Genomic DNA, 18601 nt, shown 5'->3' on the forward strand with positions numbered 1-18601 from the left:
ATTGTTTCTGAACTTGTAATTAACCCTACATTAAAGCAAAAGTGTTATCTGAAGTGCTGCATGCATAATATTCTCTTGAGCTTTGCACTGATACAAGAAATTATCACATTGGTTCACAGTACTACCAAATCCTTGCGTTTTCTGTGCCTCAGTTCTTAGTCAAGATTCACCCAATTTTCATTGTGCATATTCAGGAGAGCTACAGAATACTCTCACAGTAATGAATGCCTTATGCAGCCACAATATTGCTACAAATCAAACCAGAACCCAATAGAATGAGCAGAGTTAAATGAAAAACACTTGGCTGTAAGGGTTAAACTTACACAGAGTTTTGTTTTAAAGGTGCTAACCTTATAATTTTTTTTGTAATTAAAAAAATAATCCAAGGCAGAACTATTAAAATTCCAATGAAAACAAAGGAATAATGAGTTAAAGACAAACCTATCTTCAATTCATTGTACAAGTATTTAACTATTTTGCTTAATTAAATGGAAAAAGGTACAAATTTTGGCCTTTAACTTTTATTATGTAATTTGTTTGACTATCCTCCCTTTGTTCTAAATGAGAAATAGTCTTTTTGTTGTGTTAGTAAGGACTAAGGCCTATCTATCTCACAGCTGAATATGGAATCAGGCTATAAGAGAGAGAGATGAATGCATAATTGCTATCTCTACAAAGAATTGACTTGGAGAACAAAAAGAAAAATACTGTGATGTTACTTTTAGAAGCTGAGTTTATGAAAACCTTATATGGTATGCAGTATGACACCATTACAGTGGCAAGATTAATGTGCCTTTAAATAATACATTTAAAATTTCTTTTACACTGCCTGCATTAAACAAAGTGCATCAAACTCCTGAGATCCAGTTTAAGCTTTGCTGGAGTGTCTCACAACAATAGGTTTATGACTTAAGAAAGTAAAGATTCCACTAGGAAAACTGCATAAGAATAAAAATGTCAGTTCCTAAAGAAAGTAGGATAGAAGCAATTCTTTTTAACATTCTAATTTGTCTAATAAATAGGCCACATGCATTCCTGGTATACCACATCTGAATTCAAATAATGAATACCACAGTGTTTTATAACAATAAAATTGTTAAGAATGTTCCTTTTGGAAAGCTTACAAAAATAAGGAAGTCAGACATTTAGTATTTCTTTCTGAAATAAAAAAAATTATTTGGTGCATGCCAGAAAGACATTAACACAAAACTGGCAGACTAAAAATGAGGCCTTATAAACGGAATATTTGTCATAGAATAAATACTGTAAATATGAAAAGAAACAAGTTCTTCAGAAATTTTAGTCCTCTCTCCTCAGCATGATGGACAAAGCTGAAGGTAGTTTAGTAACCACTGTGTCATGTAGAAATTATTTTGTACAATGTCAACTGGGAAACTGAGCCTGTACTTACTTTGGTGTTACTGAGGCATGGAAAATCTAGAGCAAATCAAGCGGTTCTTTATTTTTTGTAGCAGCATCTGATAGCACATTTTTCAGAGTAATTTTTTTTTTGTGCAGTCCTTAGCTATCTTCAAAAAACAGAAACATGAAAAAGGGAAAGCAGATACAGGGAACAAATATGAGTATAGAAATTTAGAGGTAGTACTATTGCTCAGGGTACTTTCAATCAATTTTTGTAATTTAAATGGATTTCTAATTAATATATTCTTTTTGATATAATGATAACAATTCCACCTGCTCACATTGGAAAAACATGCAAATTACATTTTCACCCTAATAATTGTGAAAAAAATCTGCATGTAGCTATAGTAGTGATGCAAAATTAATCATTAGATATGAAATGGTTGGCAATTAACATGCCAAGCACAACAGCATAACTTTTCTGAGAGATGCATTTTGCAGGTGGATGAAATGACCATAGCCCAAGTTATTTTAGTGAGAGCATAGGAAATTTGAAATCTATACAATATATTGATGGCTATTATTAGGATTAGACAAGGTGATGGTCTAAAATTTTATGGTAGTCAATCAAGTATGTCAGAAGAAACTACCAGAAAAATTAAGTAACAACACTCTTAGGGCCCATATCCCACAATAAATATACTGTAAATTTGATTTATAAGTTGAGACAGCTTTTTGGTTCATAAAGGATATGTTGAAGTCTTTGCAGAACCAAAAATTTCATGATGAATGGTCTCTGAATAGTGACACTGGAAGAATAGGTAAGTAGTATATAAAAAAGCAAAGCAAATACAGAACTCATGAAAATAGAGAGTTCATAAGAAACCAGTTCAATAACTTTACATGATCTATAGCTTATATTGCTGAAACAGAATAATTTAACAGCTTGCTATTCTATCCTTTAACATGATTGTCAACAGAGGCCAAGAAGTGGTATAAATTGTCATCATTTCTGTGTGATAGAAAAAAGGGTTCTGTTGAAATTTACGACATAACCTTACAAGCTCTCTTTTGATTATATTTAGTACAGAAGGATATCACTTGCTTGTTAATTTTGTTTCTCTTTTCTATTGTTGAATCATTGTGTTTTCATCCTTTTATTTCAGAAACTGAGAAGCTCTGACAGGATCAAAACAAGAGCAATCAGTATCACATTTCTATGAAGACATAATCAGCTTTGAACAAGTCTCTAGAACAAATAAACAATTGAAAGCCTGAAGACTGCACACAGAGTCTGCAATAACTAGGCGAACACCTCTGTTTTCTGGACTTATCAACCTGGAAGTTTTCTTGCAAAGGAAACTCAAATAATTTCTTACTAGAATAAATTGAAAGAAAAATAGAAAATGTAAACTGGCTGCTGAAAGAAAGACACAGGCTTCTGTATGCACAGTAATGGAGAAGCATCTCCTGTTGAAAGACTGAAACTTCCACTTTTGCTTGATTCCTCAGGTAAGTACCACAATCTTGTTCTAACCCATTATCTAAAAGCACAGTCTCAACAGCCCCACAGACTTCAAGTGTTCAACTACCCACTGAATTTTATACATTTCAATCTCTCTTCAAAATACATTTCATAATTGTATGTAACAATCATGCCACCACCAGAGCAAAAGAAAGATTTTAAAATGTTGTATAATCAGTTATGGTAAGCATGTGATAATATCGAATGGAAAATATAAAATACCATTTCCACCACATTCTTAGATGGTTATAAATATTATTTTTACCACTGATTATTCAGATAAAAGCATGTTCAAAGTACTGCAGTGGATGTATCTGGACTGAGAAACTGAGAAACACAGGACTGCCAGCAGGGCTGCCAAAGGGGCAAAATGCCTGAAACGTAGAATTAGACAATTATTATTAATTTTAAAAATGGACATGACTCTGATTTTCCCTCTTAATTACTCCCACTGATGTGTCATGAGACAGATTAAGTCTTAAATTTTGTTTATTATAGCTGATTTGGGGAGTGGTGGTTTCATTATTTTAATTTAATTTCATTTTAGGGAACTGTTTATGCTTTCAGCAGAACTTTGATACAAGTGCTCTGATACAATATGACTACCTGTATATTTTTTCCCTAAGTCAAAGGGGTCAGGAAAGGTTTTTCACTTTTGTAAAGTCCATACAATCCTTTGGTTGTTTGCCTTACTCTGCAGAAATAGTCATGCTACCATGCGTACTTACCAACCTGACTAACACTCTTCCTACTGCATGCGAAGCTCAGCTTTTTCATTCTCACCCTGTGGCATAAAGTACTTGGAACTCCTAAGGTCTAATATATTTTAGTACAAGTATACTCACAGAGTTCAAAATGGGAATTTCTGGGTGAAATGTAATGGTCTGTGATATACAGGTCAAAATAAATAATCTAATGGTGCCTTCTGGCTGTACGAGCCACTCAAGCTATGAAATCAGTTTTACCCAGTACTTCTGCTCAGCCTTTCTACCAGCACTGAAGTGCCTGAACTCTAAAATCCCACACTGAGAAGATAACCATCTTACTCATTATGGCCTTTAACATCCCTTGCTGATAGTTTTAAATTTTTAAACAGCCCTACCTGTTGTGCTTCCTTTTATGTGTTATCATAGTTACAGATATAATTTTGGAAGCAAAATATCTAAACAGCAAGCATAATAAAAATGAAATGGGTTAAAGCTTATTAGCAGTAGGGAGCAGATGTAGCAAAATTCTGCCAGTTCCCCTACATTTCCTCCCCAGCAGGGATTTTCTGTCAAGCTGTGAGTTAGTTCTACACACTAATCCAGGCTGCTGTTGCTGCAATTGCACCTTCCTACACCTTGCTATTGTACTAAAAATTCACTTTGATTTTTGATTTTTTCCTTCTTAATAATAATATTTAAAGCATTTCCTGCAGAGCTAAATGTAAATTCAAGCACTGCATGCTAGATGCTCAAAAGGGCATGAAAATGTAAAATTGATAAGAAAACAATTACATACTGAAAGGCTTTTATTTGCTTAAAAAATAGTAACTTTCCCTCAATGAACTAAAGGTCCCTGAGCCAAGACATAACCAGTTAATGACTGAAGTTAAGATCCTTGAAATACCTCTCAAACATACATCATTCAATATATCAGTTACAATGTGGAAAAAAAGAGATAACTATTTAAGGAACAAAGTCATAAATTGATAGTAATACAAACTGAAAGCAAATGAAGTCTGCCACATGAAACATGATCACAGACTGTCACTCTGAGGGTTTTTACTCTTCATGTCTAGTGTCAAAAAAAAGCACTTAGGAAAGAGAGTTTAACTGAAGTAAGGATATTCAAGATGGAAAGATTTTAGTTGAAAATCATTTGCAAGTGTGTACCCAAATGAGACAGAAAATGAGCAAAGTTAATGGTCAAAATCTACTTTGTGGGCACTAAGGATAACAGATTTTATGACAGAGAATTTGAATTTTGGATATTGATTGCAAAGACATTTTCTTTGAAAGTCTACTTTCTTCTGAATTTTGACAATGAGCTCTGGAACCAATTTTCAAACCAAGTATCAGCCTTCCCCTCACATATTTTAATTACATCATCTGTTCACCTGTACATGTACAGCACCACTAGCTACTCTTGTCAAATTTGTAATTAAATTTTGTAGAATGCAAGGAAGAGAATTTTGATGCTGCTGGAGGCAGAAGAAAAACAATTTGAAAATTCTGGTGGCACTATTAAACTTCCACTAACTGTCAGGCTCTCCCTCATTGCAGTACCCACCTTTATTAGCAATATGATATAATGATGTGCAATCAAAAGCCATTTCACAGAATCACAGAATGGCTTGAGTTGGAATCTTGAAGATCATCTAGTTCCATACTCCCTGCCATGGGCAGGGACACCTTCCACTAGACCTGGTTGCTCAGCCTGGCCTGGCCTTGAAGGGACCTCCAGGTCCCTTGCCCTTCCCCCTTACCCTGTCACTACCTGCTCTTGTAAATAGTCTTGCCCCACCTTCCTGTAAGTTCTTTCCAGGTATTGGAAGGCTGCAATTAGGTCACCCCAGAGCCCTCTCTTTTCCAGGCTGAACAATCCCAATTCTCTCTGCCTTTCCTTGTAGACAAGGTGCTCTATCCCCCTGATCAGCTTTGTAGTCCTGCTCTGGACTTGCTTCAACAGGTCCATGGCCTTCCTGTGCTGAGGACCCCAGAACTGGATACAGTCCTCAAGGTGGGCTCTCACCAGAGCAGAGCAGAGGAGCAGAATCATCTCCTTCAACCTGCTGGGCATAGTTCTTCTGATGCAGCTCAGGATATGATTGGCTTTCTGGAAAGCAATTTCATTTTGAATGTGATGCTTTTTAGTATACAAATTTTTACTGGAAAATCCATTTACATTCCATCTTATGTCTATGAATATTTTTGAGGCAAATATTTGTTTTCAACAGGCTAGTCAGTTACTTTCATTTTTTAATATGGTATGACTGCAAAACAAGGTCAGTTAAATGGCATACCATACGACTACTAGGGCCTCACACGCCTTTTGTTTTAACTCAAGCCATTTACATTGACCAATAATGTCCTACATACAGTTTGGAACTTGGATTTTGCAGGACCAGTTTACTCCCAGTTCAGTGTTACAGAAGTCAAACTCAGATGATGCAATTCGGGCAATTTCTTAAAATCTACTGCATTGGGTTGCCCAAAAAGTTAAGAAAAAACCTCACCCCTGCTCCAGTTTTTATCATCAAGCATGAATCTGTATGATATATAATACAATATAATACTTTAGTCCATTCAGCTCAGCTGTCTCAGCTAGGTCCCCTCCAAGCTCTGCCAAACCCTTGCTGGGTATGCGTAAAGTAGGAGAAAGTCTTCATGCTGTGCAGGCACTGTCCAGCAACAGCCCATACTGCTCTGCTATCAACACAGTGTTGTCCACAAATCCAAAACACAGCACTATAGGGGCTGCTGTGAAGAAAATTAACCACTCCAGCCAGACCCACTCCAAGAGAAAGTTCACAATAACCTACAAGTTCTAAGCCAAGTTTGAGTTAAATGTGTAGCTATTCTCAGCAGTCACTGGGATGAGCTACATGGAAAGCAAACTTGTTCTTCTGAATATGAAGATATGTCTCTCAGATTACTACTGAAATATATAATGGGATCTCAACTGTTATGCTCCTGAAGGCAGGTGACTTCAGGTACAGAAGATTAGAATGGAAGGTTTTCAGTAAATAGCCTTTAAGTGACATGTATTAAAATATATACTTGTTAAAAGCTGTTATACTAAGAAAAAAATATAAATATATACTCATGGATATGCTTGTAAGGTATATATATTACGTCTATAGGCACATATATGTATAAGAGGAGGGAGGGAGAAAAATCTGTATATATATATATGTCTCCTCCATGTAATTCTGCAGAACATGCACAGAGAGACTGAGACTGAATAACTGCATTGCTGTCTGCAACTCCACACAAACACTCATTTGACAAATTATGACAAACCTTTACCAAAATCACCATCTTAATTAAAAATGGTTGACAGTTAGTATTTCCTTCAGCTAAGAGTTACATTTTCCTCTTTCACACTCGCATCTTCATTGGATATATATTTATGGATATATATGCAAAAGTAACTATTTTGGTTAACTACAGAAGATGGCCAGGGTGTTTCCACAGAGGTGGTTATAAGTAAGATGCATAAAGACCTGTATAATATTAACACTGAACAATGTCCAAGATAAAAATCAGTTATATTTCAAGTCTTACCACCTGGTTTATGGTGTTACATCCAAAGAACTGATGAGAAGTGAACAGGTATCATGTCAGCTGGATGCATTTTTATTTTTCATCAATGAAGCTGAATAAAAACAGGGAGAAAGCTGAAAGTGATTATTCACTACTAGCTGCCATGCATGTAACTGGGTATTGACCAGGGAGCACTGCTCATTTTTGCTATGCAAAAATTTAAAGAGGTTTCAAAATAAGATAGCTCACTTTCACACTGTCTTATGTGCTTTTTTGAAAGTGGAGTACAGGAAAGCATAAATAATTTTTGGGTTACTTTGACTTTTATGAATAAGAAAATTAAAGATCTATTATTAATTTTGAAGACCATGTGATATCCTTCAGAGAAAAGGAGGAAGAAGAGGAGATGAAATTATTATTATGACCAGCACACAGAACCAGAGATGAGGATAATCAAGTACTGAAATTTACTAGGATCCCTTGGATCATACAATAAAATAGTAGTTATAAAATAAAGTAGTTATAAAATAAGAAGTAGTTCACTGGAAGAATGAAGATGTTTTCCCAAGTCAATTTCTTTTTTTCTCCCTCCTTTTGATTTTTTGATGGTAGAAGATCATTAATGTATCTGAATAGAGACAAGATCCTTGCACAGTTTCAAAAGGAAAAGATGATAATTTGAGCTCTAATTTTGACTGAAACTTGACAAAGGAGAAGGACAGGTATGAATTTTCCTAGTTAATTGTGGAGTTTGTCTTCAGTGGTAATTTGCTGAATCTACTTGAGGTGTTGAGCCCCAGGCAGCTTCTTCTCCACAGAGCCACTTGCATGCCCTCCAGCCCCAGCAGGGTGGGAAAGACATTTTGAAGAGCAAACATGAGAGAACTCTTGGGCTGAGGTAAGCACAGCAGGTGGAGATGATGAAACTAGCAATGCAAAGGCAATCCTTCACCTCCTTCCACCAGCAGACTGATGCCCAGCCAGCCTCTGGGGAATAGCCACCTTGAAAGACCAAGTTCTCCAGTTTTTATGGCTGAGCATGGTATCATACAGTATGGGATATCCCCTTGACTGCCTCTTGCCCACACCCAGTCTATTCACTGGGGTGCTGACTGGGAAAAAGCCTTGAAAGCCTTTAAAATGTTCAAGATTAGCATGTTAGCCACAAATCCAAAACACAGCATCTTAGAGGCTCTTATGAAGACCCAGGAAGACCCTGTACACTATTCAATAGCAAGTTTCCTTCCTGCAACAGGAATGCTCTTCCAAGTCCTGCATAATCACAACAAAGAGGATATTGGCCACAGGGAAGGACTTTCAGTATATAAGTTTAATTAGTTTCTGAGATCTGAGTTTTCTGATTTTTACAGAGTTTACATTGAAGAGACAAACTAAAATATCCTCCCTGGAGAAGACCAAGATCTAGAATAGCTATTTAGTATTGAATATCAAACTACTTGTCAGAAGCAGTAACTTGGAACGGATGTTTGTGGCCTGAAAGAGATTAACTTGCTACAGTTTTAGAAAGGACTAGTTGTTAATAAGACTTTCTATGTAGGTTGAGGTGGTAATATGGCTCTTCTTTCAGTCCTGATCAACAGGATTATCTCATCCAAAGGAGAACAAAGAAATTTTGAAGGTGATGAAATCCTGAAATTCTATCCTTCATTGTGGGAATTTAAAGTTCCCTATGTGTAATTTGGACTACAGTTTAATAGGGAAGTTTCCTGAAAGTAGGACCTTGATCACTTTTCAACCAAAATGGCATTTTTCCCCTGTATAACAAATCAGTGACAACAGGTACTTGCTTCAGGGATGAAACTCTGCAATGGCTTTCACAGTCATCACACATTAGACTTTTGACCAGAGGTTCTGGCCTAAGCAAACAGTGGATGCATATATGCACTCCTGCTTAGCACAAAAGTGACAGGCTCAAAACAGAACTAATGTTTTCAGCAAAGGAGATGAAGAATCACTCAAAACCAGTCTTATAAGGGAACTGCTGCAGGGGAAAATCAGTCAGCCTGGATGAACCAGGCTGTTTACCACACTGAATAACTTGACATGCATTTCTTCACTCTGTCTACCTGGAAAATAACATTCAAACACATGGATATATTACCTGTAAATGGCAAATAAGCCAGTGTAAATCAGTCCATGGAAATCACAGAGCTATGCTGACTATACCAGCTGAGGGTTTGATTGTATCTGTAGATATCTGCACAAACAATCACAGAAGAAATACTCTCATTTCTTATTTTCTATTGTTCATATTTTTTGTTTATATTCTACAAGTTGAATTCATGCATACTCTTTAGACTATTATGCAATCATATGATTTTTATACACATATATTCAATTTCTAAAAATTGCTTCAGTTAAAGTCATGTTCTTTTAGTTGACTATACTCCTTTTTAAAAGTTATTAAGGCTCCACTAATGTTACAAATAGAATATCATAATCTTCTTTTAAGAAAAAGTTCAAGTGGCAAACCTTTCACCTCCCATTGTTGCCCAGCGTCAAATGGCAGACTATTTCTAAGGACCTCTTGATTTCCACTCTCTGCATTTGACCTGTGTTAAATATTCTCATTACAGTTGCTTCAAATGAATAGAAAAGCTTTGCCTAATCTGAACACAGGGGAAATGAAATACCCTAGGCACAAGATGAAAGACCCACTAGCACTGAGCGATTTAATGTACTCTGTGTTCTGAATGTGGGCCATAAAAGAAGCCTGGGTTAATATATCAAACTGTGGACCATTCGAATAGCATCTAGTAACAAAAAAAATGTTATGAACCTGATGGGACAAAAAAGGGAAACAGAACCATGCATATTCTTCCTATTGAAATTTTGATAGGCATAGGTACTGGCGGGCAGCAATGGTTTACAAAAATGGTTTTCTTCTGGTAATATTACAAATCATATTAATTAACCTACATTAGATTTTACTGCAATGTAAATGTAGCAGTGTTCTTATCTGTCATTTTTACCTTTATAATACTTGTTTACTTCTATTACTCATATTTTGACTATTTTGTTCAAGAAACTGGTAAAAGAAGACCAATTAAATTAACATTACCTATACTATTTTCTATAGGACACAGAATTTATAACACTTTTTGGAAATTTAACAATGTATTAAATAAAGATATTAACCAATACATATAAAAAATTAGGCAAAAAAGTGTACCTGAATATTACTGGCTTAGAAACATCTGTTCAGGATGGTGAAAAAATACGTATCTTCTCACAGAAATCTGGGGAGGTTTTTTAATATTTCATTTTAAGTTTTATAGTCATTTTCTCAATAGGTAAAAGAGGATCTTAAAACTTTATCCAATCCTTTGCAGCAAGAATGATCTTCAAGTTCCACTATTTGAGCATAAGCTACTTCTGTTGTTTTTAGGATAAAGTGTTAGAGAATGCATGAATTTTATTTAAATTCATGACAGTCTGTATACTTCAAATAGCACAGGAATGTCTGAACAATGCACAGACTGCTGTTACAGATGCATGATGCCATTCTAAATGACTGCCACGAAAACACACTAATTACTCCAGGAAACAACTGCATGTAGCTAGACAGATTCTTGTTCAAGATTTAACTTGTTTATAACTTGGGACCTGTACATTATTTGTAAGGCAAAGTGGAGAGATACATGAAAGCACCAATGGTATTTAAAGGAGTGTCGAAGAAGGTACGATGCAGGGGCTCCCTGGAAGGGGCCCAGTGCCCTAGATGACTGCTCTTAGGTATCTTTAAAAAATCCAAGTTCGGGCACACTTACATCTTTTGACATCTAAACAGTTTGTAAATCTGGTCCAAAAAGTTTAAATTTAGATTTTTAAATTTGGCATCAAGTTACCCAAGTGCTGAAATAAGTGTGGAGCCCATTCACAATATATATCAGATAAAACACTGTGAATCTTTTTTCCATCACTTCTGCATTACACACTATTAAGACACACATTGTCAACAACCTGACTGGCATTCCTGACAGAATGAAAGTCAACTGCAGCACTCTTTGCTGGATTTGAAACAATCATGGGATCACAGCCACGCATGCTGAATTCTTATCATAATAAAAAAGAAAGCTTCTGTCAGAAGAAGATGGGCTGGAGAACTTTTAAAGTTTGCACTATATTTGCTCAGAAATTTTTTGGTGGGAGAGTACCAGCCAACTAATGTCCAAATGCAACCTGCGTTATAAAAGTGGTAAGATATATTTTTTTTGTCACAGGAAGTATTTCATCAAGTAGATTTTTCATTAATGAGGATGAAAAATACATTGGCAGCTGCTTATTACAATAACTCAGAGGGGAACTGACCTATAATATCAGAATTTAAAAAAAATACTATGCGTAAAATGACTTGCTGAAAAAAAGATATAATGACCTTTGTGCAATTAATATATCTTGATATTGCATTAAATATTATCTTTCTATGCAACTCTGTCTTCTTAACAAAATATATTGTTTTCATTGTCTCAAAATCTCCCTTCACCGATGTTTTGGGTTCACTTACAAACACAACCAATTCTAAAGTTTCTGTTGATAAAACATTGTGTACTGAATACACTGAAGTATTTCCTTATAATTTTTTCTTTTTATAACAAAGAAGTAAGAGATAACATTTCAGAGAGTTCTGGAAAATCTGCCTCCAAGTTTGTATATATTTCATCCAACCAAAATAACTGAAACTAATTTTTAGCATTCACACATTTTTATAAACAAATGTATTTCAAAAGCAGCAAATGGCCTCAAAATTTTTCTGCGAGGAAGTTAACATGCTCTTATCTCACAGAAAGAATTAATTCACAGTACTTTTCCATGGCATATACAATTGAATAGCAACAGTCTCAATGAGTATTTTTTCCACAGTTTATCAGGATTTAGGTATTTTATTGATCTAGCTATACCAAGTCTTGCTAGGGATCAGCAAGATGTAAAAAAAAAAACCCACAGCAGTTAAGCAAGCTGGAATGCCTGAAATCTTGAGACAGCACGCCACATTTCTTCTTTGTATCGGCAAGGATAACAAAAGAAAGCAAAAAACAAGCATTCAGAGGTAGAAAAAAAATGTAACCATGATCTTGCCCATCTCAGCCTAGAGGAGTCTGCTGTACAGACAGAAGTACAATCCACCACTTGAAATAGTCTAACAAAATACTACAGGGATGTCTCTGCATGGAAAACCCATGGGCAGGGGAAGGAGAAGTTAGGGTGTAGACTCAGGTCCCAACTAAATATAGTGGGAGTACTGTCTAAATGGTACAACTCAAGCCCTACTGAATAAAATACATTCACAAAGTAAATTAATAAAATTTTGCAGGCACAGTCACTGTTATATCATTATACAATAATTATTTGGAATATTTCCATCTATCAATAATGCCATCTGTCCCACCCAATACAAATGGACTACAACCCATCTGGCTTATTTTTTTCTATTGATTACTCTGCTGAATGAGTTAGCAAAACCGCTTATAAAATCATCATATTACATGACACTGTCATTAAAAGATGTGAAGTAAAGAAAAACACAAGATGAGACTTAATTGGAAAACTGTCAGTTCTTCTTCCAGAAAGTTTTACCAATGCTATAAGCTTATTTCTTTTTTTTTTTTGGCTACTTAAAAAAAGCCCCAAGAAGACACAAAGCCCAAAAACCCCCTAAATGCTAACTACTGGATTAGACAGAAATTGTTCTAGCACACAACTGCTACTAGGTATGCTAGAGAAGGTCCCTAAACTTATCTCCTCCAGAGTATCCAAATATCACTAAGTATGCCTGGCAATCACAAAGAAACTGTGGAAGGAATGTAACTTAAAAATAGGGTGGAAGAAAGCTGATGATGGCTAGCACTTGTATTTGCTAATTCCAGTAAGTCTGCAACTCCTAGGTTTTGGGTTTGATTATTCATTTGCATAATTGTCTTTATGCTATTTTTGCAGCCCCTGTTTTTCTGGTTTGTTGTTTTTGTTTTTGTTTTTTATTTTAACCACTGTTTCCCTTATCTACATTTTAATTTCTCCAGCAACAAAAATGCAGTTTTATCTGCCTACAGAATTAAATGCTAACTTCAGCTCCTTCACTCTAGATCTCAGTTTTTACAATACCTTTTAGTTTTAACAAAGGTAATCTCTCTTGTGGACATTCAAAATGTTGATCCAAAGATCCTTAGCCCAGTGAGTTAAGTGTTGTTCTTTTGAGTGAACCCTTGGTGGGGCTACTTTCTTATCCTTCCCTCCCCACTATTTTTTTTTTTCTTTCTACTACAACCTTACATCCCTTCACCAGATTTCTGTTTGCTCTGTCACCCCAAATGGCTTTTCCAGTGATGTTGCAATTCAAAGGGACATATGAAGGAAGAGGAGAGAGGAACAGGGCCTGCATTCCAGCTCTAAGGACACAACCCTTGATGACTGTGGGTAACTGGAGCTCAGGGAAGCTCAGGGGGTTATACTGTAGGGTTGAGGCTGCAGGAATGGTGCTGGGAGCGCAGATACCGGGCTGCCATAAGGAGTGAGGGAAATCAGGATGACAGGAGTAGAAAGGAGTTGTGTGGGGAAGGAATGATGCTTGAATAAGGAAGGGACCAGAGGCTGAGTGACTGAAACAAGTTAGAAGTTGCTAGGGGGTCCAGCCTGCTTACTGTTACTGTTTGCTCCCTCTCTTACAATCCCCTCCCATCCTCGATGCTCACTAGAACCACTTCTCTAGTTAATAGTATATGAAATATTGCCTCTGAAAAAAATAGATTCTTCTGAAATATACTTTTATAATTTATCTAGATTTTTAAAAATATTTAAATTTAAATATAATTGATCTTTCTCTTTGTAACTCAAGAAGTTCCTAAAAGACAGTTGTCACTGGCAATATTACAAGAAGTCTTCTAAAGTCCAGCTAAGTGTGTCTGACCCTGTGGCCTTATCTCAAACGAAGCTTTGAGCAACTGCATGTCCACATCCAGCTCTTAGAAGTAAACCTTTTGTGCTATACAAACATATCCAGAGAACAATTCTCATACTTCTCTTTATATTATGTGCTGTTAGGTCCAATATATTGGTGTCCTAAACAATTTATATAATCCCTTTTGTGCTTTACTGACTACTGCCATCAAACATGTAGAAGGATTCAAGGGAAGTTGCTGAACAGTATTATTTATGTAGAAGATATTTACCAGGTATCACCACATGACAGAATGCTAAATTTCTCATGCTCTAAAGAAAAACACCTTTGGCAGTTCTGATGCATATGATTTAGTCACCATTTTAAATAAAATTATCTTAATATACCATCGCTTTGCTATTACATACAGAACATTCAACAAATAGAAATACAGAGTCTAAATCCCATTTTTAAAACATAATTAATTCTATGCTTTATGATGTATAGCTTAAAAAAATGAGTTCTGAGCTGAACTGTTTTATTTGCACAAACAAACTCCTTTTTTGATGGATGACAGAAGGAGAACAATTTCAACTGAGAAACCATTTGTTCTTATTAAATAATCTATAGGTTGCTACTGGTTCAGGCCTTTGGCCACTCCTTAAAATAAAGTTAAAGAATAATAAAATACTTTTGGCCTGGCTGACTTAGTTTACTTGGCAAAAACAGACCATTATTTCATGTCATGGTATTCAACAGAACTGTCTGTAGTAGCACTGGGATACAAAACATCAACAAAACCACACAGGTGAGAAACATGCCTTCAGAGTAAGGCTACCATATTCTGTCTTCCACAGAGCAAGGCAGTGTCTTACAGAAGCTGGAAGGCCATTCCAAAGTAGAAGCTACATTACCTGTTTTCAATGATACTGAACCAGAAGTACAACTGTTGTACAATTTATCGTTTTCAACACAAAATCTCTATTTTCATTAACAGGACAATTGTATTTTCAGGGCAGGGTAATTCCCTCCTCTAGTTCCTTGTAACAGAAGTATTTGATAAGTATTTTTCTCTGTTTTACTTTGTAGATAAACCCCTACTAATCAAAAAATATGCATATCCTGAGGAGAAATTGAATTCCTCTGTCTGATCCTCCTATTGACAAAATGATAGAAACAGGAATATGCAGCTGCTGATAACATCTCACTCCCATTTATATTTAGGTTTTATCCAAAGCATTTTTAGACGGTGTTGTGGCACACATTACTTTATCTAATATTTTTTTTCACTTTCTGATACTGTCATTACTGAATTATGATCTGATAAGCACAGCATAAGACTGATGAACATCCTACAGGATTGCCTGATGCCTGATTGCAGGATGTTTTTCTTAAAGATTTCTGAAAACTGTCAGGCAGCTATCACTTCACAGGAGTACGTGCAGGCAACAATCCATTTTTTAAGCTATGGCTTGACCAATAAAGAAGTGACATGGAATAGATATTAGTGATAGCTCAAACATAAGCAACTTAATCAATATTTTTCAGGTAGCTAAAAAAAAGAAAAAAAAAAAGCCAGTACTGCCTAGTCATCTTAGTAAGTGGAAGAAATAAAGAGTAGCTGGTATGCATAATAACTATGGAAGACCTAAAAGACTGTATATGGAAAAAGGATAAGTTTCAAAGAACTGGCAAATACCACCAATCTGTCTTCCAATGTTATATATTGCAAATCAGAAAGCAGATAGGGTTAGTGGTATGTTACCAGTTGGTCACGGAACAAAAATCGGAATTTAATTTCAAAAACTGAACTGAATTTAGATTCAATACTGGATCTGAATCTGGTCTTGAAGAAGTAATAAAAACTATTTTAGAGTGTTTTTTATTAGTAAATCAAGTTGAGATGTGTAAGCATGTAAGCAAAATCTACATCTTTACTCAGAAAGACACTTGCCTGGTGCAGAGCCTGGAAGCAAAGGCAACTAGAAGGAAAGTTTCAGGTGTTTTTTCCTTCTTCTGTGAAAATATTAACATATTCTATGCTTCTAAGCCCCAAGAAAACATAATTAGGCTATATTAAATTATACAGCAATTATGCATTTGGTTTTTAAGCATTTGGGGAGAAGTTACATTTTATTTACAAGATTTGCATCCGCTACCTTTTAAGGCTGTCTGGGTGTTCCATGGCTATTTAAGAAAAGGGGCACATACAAATTAGAAATTATTGTGGCATCATTATAAATCATTGTGCAAATTATTATGTTGTTAGTGTTAATCAATAGACAGGCATGTCCAGATATGGTCTTAGAAGTCCAGCTGGTCTTAGAAGTCCAGCTGAATATAAAACAATAATGAGCAGTAGATTGCTAAACTCAGTTATCATAACAGTATTATTTGTAAGAAAGTGGGGAAAAGATCCTCAACAGAACAACTCACAAAAAGTTGAAGTAAAATACCCATTTCTCATTATGCAAAAATATATGGACAGAAGTAATTCAAATGAGGTATTGTTCACATTTTGGTAGAGAAATTGACTGTTCTTTGAGAGTTCTTTAACACAACACTTTGGGGAATTAAGACAAAGTTAGTGGTGAATATAACTTTCTATTAAGCAATTTTCTTTCTCAGTTGTGCACAACCACTTACGAGCCAGAATATAACAGCTCAACCAAACATTTACTTGAACCCCTCTGAAATGTACTAAGAAAATTCTGATATTACTGCAAGACTTAGAGAGAAAAAAAGACAACGCAGAAAGAAGAAAATTGATATGGCAGCTACCTTTTTGCATTCCCTTAATTTCTTCTGCCACATGGAGCGAGCAATAGGAATGCTCTTGCTGTCAGTTACGTAGCAGCTGGCTGTGATGATGTGGTGGAGTGCAGTCTTCTGGCTCATAGCTTGAAGAACTCGCTCAACATGACGGAGGGAAACTCCAGCCTCTCTGTGTATGCCACCGCTAACAAGCTGCATTGTGCAAGGTACCAGAGCAATCTGTCCAGCACAGTAGAGAATATCGCCAACCTAGGAGAGAATCAAACCAAGTAAATAAGATTCCGGGAATTTACAGAAGACAAGGGAAGCACCTTTCTCTCCTCCAGCTAGTTTCCTTCAGTAGTACTGTTCTTTGCCATCATTTGTCACAAATGGAGCAAACATGCCAGTCTAAGGATAATTTTTTATAGGGATTTAACTACAACACAGAAACACAGCACTACAATAAACTGTAACCCAACAGTTAATGCATGGATGTATGTGTCAGCTCAAAACAACAATCTGATGTTCTGGACTGTTACAGCTGCTGGATCACATTGATGCCCCAACATGGTTAAATATGTTCTTGTTTTCTTTTCTTATGAGTGGTGATGCACATTATCTTTGGTTCAATGCTATTTTTTAATCTTCTATGTCTTGAGCTTTGTTTTATATAAAACCATATAAGAAAGTATCAGTACGTATCTGTAACATCTTTAGTAAACTAATTTAAAAATACTGTAAAAAATGTACTTGCAGAACACCTAAATGACTGTGTATGAACAAAACGGGATGATATTCCACCAGAAGGTAAAAGCAAATTGCAGTCTGAAAATAAAATGCTAAAGAATTCTACTTGAACAAAGAGATGGGTCACCTTTTGAAAATGGAATTAAATGGGTGGCCAGATTTACTACTGCAATGCAGTTACTTTGGGCTTATTTTCCAAAATCTTCCTGGCAACACTCTGAAGACCTACTTTTTTTAACAGCAGCCAGCAAAGGAAACATTTATCCTTATTATTCAGACATCTCAAAGACTTTTTTATAAAATCTTAATGTAAATATGAAAACTTTTCATCATCTTATGCTGCACTTCTCTAGAACGTCTGTGCATTTCCTAATCAGTGAAACAGTAAATTTTATTCACTATCAAAAGAAAACTAAGTATAGAAGTGGGAAGTAAGGTGGGCGTAAGCAGCTTTGAAGTCAGCACAGGAAGAATTTTGCTAGGAGTAAAGACAGAGAAAATGGACTGTGAAAGAAATCTTTCAGAAGAATTTTGCAGAACTTACTGTATAAACTGTAAAAACTCCTCAGAATTAAGAATAATTAGAAAAGAAATCTGTGTCCTAGAAGACATGGCAATCAAACCATGTGACAGACCCATATGCAACTCCAAATCTGTCCTCATAACTGTCTGTGTCTCACAAAAGACTCACACATGTAACTATTGGAAGAGTATCTTACACAATTTGGCATACAAGTTCTATGATTAGCAGCTGAAGAGGGGGAGGAGGCAGAGAGGAAACAATATATCAACTGACACACATCAACTATTTAAATGGTTTAAAATACCTGAAATATTGTTTGATAATGCTATATATAATCCTGAATTTGGAAAAAATATATGAAAGCAATATTTTGGTTTATAGGAACAAATGGTCTTTTTTTTTTTTTTTACAGCGCTATTTTAAAATATGTGCCACTAAAGAAGGGAGTCCAGCCAGCTACCAAGTGGCATACTGACAAGATGAGAAACAAATTCAGAAAGATATGATTCAGAGGGGCACAGGTTTGTTTTTAAAGCAAACCA

General features: G+C 35.7%; 1 protein-coding gene across 6 annotated transcripts in view; it reads right to left on the reverse strand.

The window, feature by feature from the left end:
• LOC121672766 (zinc finger protein 770-like) overlaps window positions 1–17094 on the reverse strand; it is a 110381-nt gene extending 93287 nt beyond the window's left edge. For 4 of the 6 annotated variants that reach the window (XR_006018982.1, XM_042045576.1, XM_042045579.1 and 1 more), the window contains exon 1: window positions 16814–17089. Coding sequence is in view for 3 of the 6 variants with exons in the window: in XM_042045576.1 (XP_041901510.1) it covers window positions 16814–17005 (192 nt within the window). In the remaining 3 variants the exon portion in view is untranslated. Of the gene's footprint in view, window positions 1–9259; window positions 9352–16813 lie in introns of those variants that run through there. The other 2 variants (XM_042045572.1, XM_042045573.1) reach the window with 2 other exon arrangements.
• Between the last annotated feature and the right edge of the window lie 1507 nt (window positions 17095–18601).

The sequence above is a fragment of the Corvus kubaryi genome, unplaced genomic scaffold (genome assembly GCF_017639235.1).
Source record: "Corvus kubaryi isolate FWS band 111438036 unplaced genomic scaffold, C.kubaryi_AGA036_p1.0 64946, whole genome shotgun sequence".
NCBI lineage: Eukaryota > Metazoa > Chordata > Aves > Passeriformes > Corvidae > Corvus > Corvus kubaryi.